The sequence below is a fragment of the Aegilops tauschii genome, chromosome 5 (genome assembly GCF_002575655.3).
Source record: "Aegilops tauschii subsp. strangulata cultivar AL8/78 chromosome 5, Aet v6.0, whole genome shotgun sequence".
In the NCBI taxonomy this organism is placed as follows: domain Eukaryota; kingdom Viridiplantae; phylum Streptophyta; class Magnoliopsida; order Poales; family Poaceae; genus Aegilops; species Aegilops tauschii.
Window position 1 is genome coordinate 455,155,824 of NC_053039.3, and position 3,712 is coordinate 455,159,535.

The following is a 3,712-nucleotide window of genomic DNA, read 5'->3' on the forward strand; positions in this document are numbered from 1 at the left end:
GAGATGCTATCTCGCAGGATAGACCCCGAACGGGGGCTCTAGGCAGGCTGCACCGGCGGCGCGCCACTGGTCGCAATCCAGCCTGATGGCGCGGGCGACGTCATTGCGGCATGGTAGCTTCCCCCTGAAGACGTAGGCGTTTCTCTCCTTCCATAAATTCCAGGCAATCAAGATTAGCATCGTTCTGAAGCCCTTTCGCGCCCCCGCTGGCGTGCGACGTATCATTTGCAGGTAGTGCTGCATGGAAGAGTGGAGCGGCGATTTGGCGGCGGCCATTTCCTCGTAGCTAGCTCCAACGGAGAAGGTTGCCCAAATTTGGTGGAAGAACGGGCACTCCCAGAAGAGATGGACCGCAGACTCCAGGTTTCGGAGGCACAGGCTGCAGAAATATCCGTTTGGCCAACCTCGCCTTTGCAGCCGATCGTTGCACCAGATCCTGTTCCTGAACATGAGCCAAGAGAACACCTTGGCAGATCCCGGCGCCCAGCTTTTCCAGATCACTTTGTCATCAGTCGTGCTCGGCCTGGACTGAAAGAGCATGCGGTACGCCGCCTTTGCCGAATAGCGATCACCGCCGCCCGCTGTCCACTGAATCCGATCTGGAACGAGACTGTCAAGGATCACTCCAGCTTGTTGAATTTGCCTCCAGAGTTGCAGATACTCGACGACAATAAGCGACGTGTTGCCGTGATGAAGGTCTCTGATCTATTGGTCATTGGCGTGCGCGGCGGCCACTGTGCGGTTCTTGCGCCTGGAGTGGTTGTAGAGGCTCGGGAAGGCGGCAGCCAAAGAGGCCGCACCCAACCAATGGCTCGTTCAAAAGCACGCCTGCTGGCCGTTTCCGACCAGGACTTGCGTGGACTTCTAGAATTCCGTGATGTCCATCTTGTCGCAGGGAAGAGGAAAGGCCGCCCATGGCCGCTGTGGGCGTTGCCATGCCAGCCAGAGCCATCTTGTCGCCACTTAATTTACCTCTCCATAATATGAGCTCAGTTCATCTGGCCGGTCTCCTTTGCTCTTTGCTTTACATTGATTGCCCGGCCTTCCGATCCCCATTAGTCTAACCACCATGATTGCCATCTGGGTAGATAACAAGTGGCGGAAATAGAAACGTGGTCCAGTAGTAGCCAAGGGCCAAAGGCAGAGCAGTGGGGTGTCCGGTGTCCCGACGCTCGCAGAGAGGCCGGGTCGCCGTCCCAACCCCGGCAGCCGGCGTCCGTCCGTCCGTCCATCCATGCATGGCGTCGAGATGGGGCCGCCACTAGCTATGGCATGGCCACTTGTATCGGTCGTGAGTGGCGGTTTTAGGCCAGCGCCGGAGCACGTGTTGCCGGGCAATTTGCGCCGTGCCGTGTGCTACGCACGCCGGCCGGCCATTCCTCCCCGTCAACGGTTCTTTGCTTAGTTTCCGCTGGACATGGTCCTGTATTTGCCAATGAACTCTCAAAGAAGCATGCATGCATTGAACCAAGACGGTTTCTCTATGTGAACACCGTGGACTATAGGACGCGCTAGTAGTACAGGTGACCAAGTGTACGTCGGTCCTTGGGATCGATCACAAGCTACTCCTGGCAGGCGGGCATGTGCATGCGTACGGCGCCTATGTTATCCGGATCGACTTTTGGTTTTGGTTTGGCTTGACACACGTACCTGACGTGGCGGACCATCCTACACATGGGTCTGCTGACTCTGGTCGGTCTCGTCTCACTCTCACATCACGTTGCTCCTCCTCTATGCTACGTGGGCGCCACGCGCGAGGCTACTTTTCTTCTTTCTCCAGTTGTCCGTCCCTTCGATCATCGGCGTTTTGTTTGTCTTCTGCTCCGGCCTTTGGCCGTGGAATCTCTCCTACTCGTGCCCCTCTTTCAGACGACAGCATATGGTCATTTCCACGTCTTATAGATCGGTTCACTACACTTAAGATGCATGCATGGCTGTCGCATGCACTGTGACTAGGAGCAAAGTGATAGTGAAATTGTAACGTCTGCATCTCGGCTTGAAGCTGCAGCATTACTGATTCGGTATTATTATACAAAAATTAAGAAAAGAAAGACTAGGAGTGGCATGGATTTATTAGTCCAGACCGGTCGCACCTAATTTGGAAGGTGACATGTGCCCAGTTGTAGCAAAAAAGAGAGCCAGGGAATGAGGCTAGCAATGAAAACATGCCACAAGAAAGTGGTAGTGCCACTAAGCATGAGCTTCATTATGAATCATATCCCTCCACCCTAAGCCACTTGGAGTATGAGCCAATCCCAGACCCTATAAAACGCGGTACCAGCACCCAGCTCTTCCCTCCTCCTCCCACTTCCTACTTCCCACTCCACACAGAGACCTCCCTGCTCTCGTCTTTATCTCCTGTCACACACAGAGAAGAGAACGAACGAGAAAAATGCCGCGCCACCTGCTGCAGCAGTCCGTCGACCGCCTCGCCGCGCTGGCCGCGCCTCCGGCGGCCGCCATGGCACGCGGCGGGACGAGCGTGCATACGGACACGCTGCTCATCCTGGCGGCCGTGCTCTGCTTCCTGCTCTGCGTGCTCGGGCTGGCCATGGTGGCCCGGTGCTCCCGCCTGTGCAACCCCTCCGCCTTCTCCGTGGACGCGCCGGGGCCAGTCGCGGCGCCATGCAAGGGGATCAAGAAGAAGGCGCTGCAAGCGCTGCCGACCGTGTCCTGGCGGCCACAGCAGAGCACGGAGGCGGACGAGGAGGAGGGGGAGCGGGCGGAGTGCGCCATCTGCCTGGCGGAGTTCGCGCCCGGGGACGAGGTGCGCGTGCTCCCGACGTGCGGCCACGGCTTCCACGCCGCCTGCGTCGACGTCTGGCTGCTTTCCAACTCCACCTGTCCCTCCTGCCGCCGCGCCCTCGTCGTCGCGGCTGCCCAATTGCCAGCGGTCACCGAGTCTCCCCCTCCTCAAACGTGCTGTGCGCGCGCCGACGCCGTCGCGGCTGCACAGGCCTCGGTCGTATGGTAGTATGCAGTATGCTCGCAACGTACATATACGACATACGCATGTATATATATGGTCGCACACGTACACCCGTAGAAAATGCAAACTGTACGGCGTGCGACGATGCATCACTTGATTAGTGTCTGTAACATTTTCGTCCATGTGTAAATACTTGTACATCACCTTCAGTTAATTTCGACGGTTTTTATACGGTCTCTGACAAATGCTGGTCAAAGGTACGCTTGTGCTCTTGCATATACAGCGCACGTACGGCACCTACGCTTTTTTGAGCTAAACAAAAATATCATCGTCCGTCGTCACCAAGATGCATGCATGCCGATCCATCGCTTTGGCGCAAGAGGGGTGGGTAAAGTAAAGCGTGGTCAAGTGGAGGGAGGCGTCGATCACGGCGGCGGCGCGGCGGTCGTGCTCACTCCCGTCGCGTCGCGTGGTGGCCGGCATTCGGCAAAAGTGGTGGCGCCGGGTGGGATATTTTAGGCCGTGATTTGATGTGATGTGATGAGTACAGTACGTACGCCGGGCTGCACGGACGCGTGTCCGTGTGCGTACGGACGGAGGACGCCGGGCCGTCGCCATGAACGATCGAGGAAGGGCTCTCGTCCGGTTCATGGCGACGTGCAACAAATGCAACGACCGGTCGGCGTACGCGCCATCAACTATGCGCGTGTTTGCCTTTGTGCATTCGTATCTGGTTGTTTGTGCGGAAAATACATGGATGAACCTGGGTACATATGCACCCAT

The 3,712-nt window shown here is 57.2% G+C and overlaps 1 protein-coding gene across 1 annotated transcript; it reads left to right on the forward strand.

The window, feature by feature from the left end:
• The first annotated feature begins 2,284 nt into the window (after positions 1–2,284).
• On the forward strand, positions 2,285–3,143 carry LOC109772287 (RING-H2 finger protein ATL80-like). The gene has a single exon (XM_020330972.4). The coding sequence runs from the start codon at positions 2,393–2,395 to the stop codon at positions 2,972–2,974; it is 582 nt and encodes a 193-aa protein (XP_020186561.1). The 5' UTR covers positions 2,285–2,392; the 3' UTR covers positions 2,975–3,143.
• Positions 3,144–3,712: the final 569 nt, after the last annotated feature.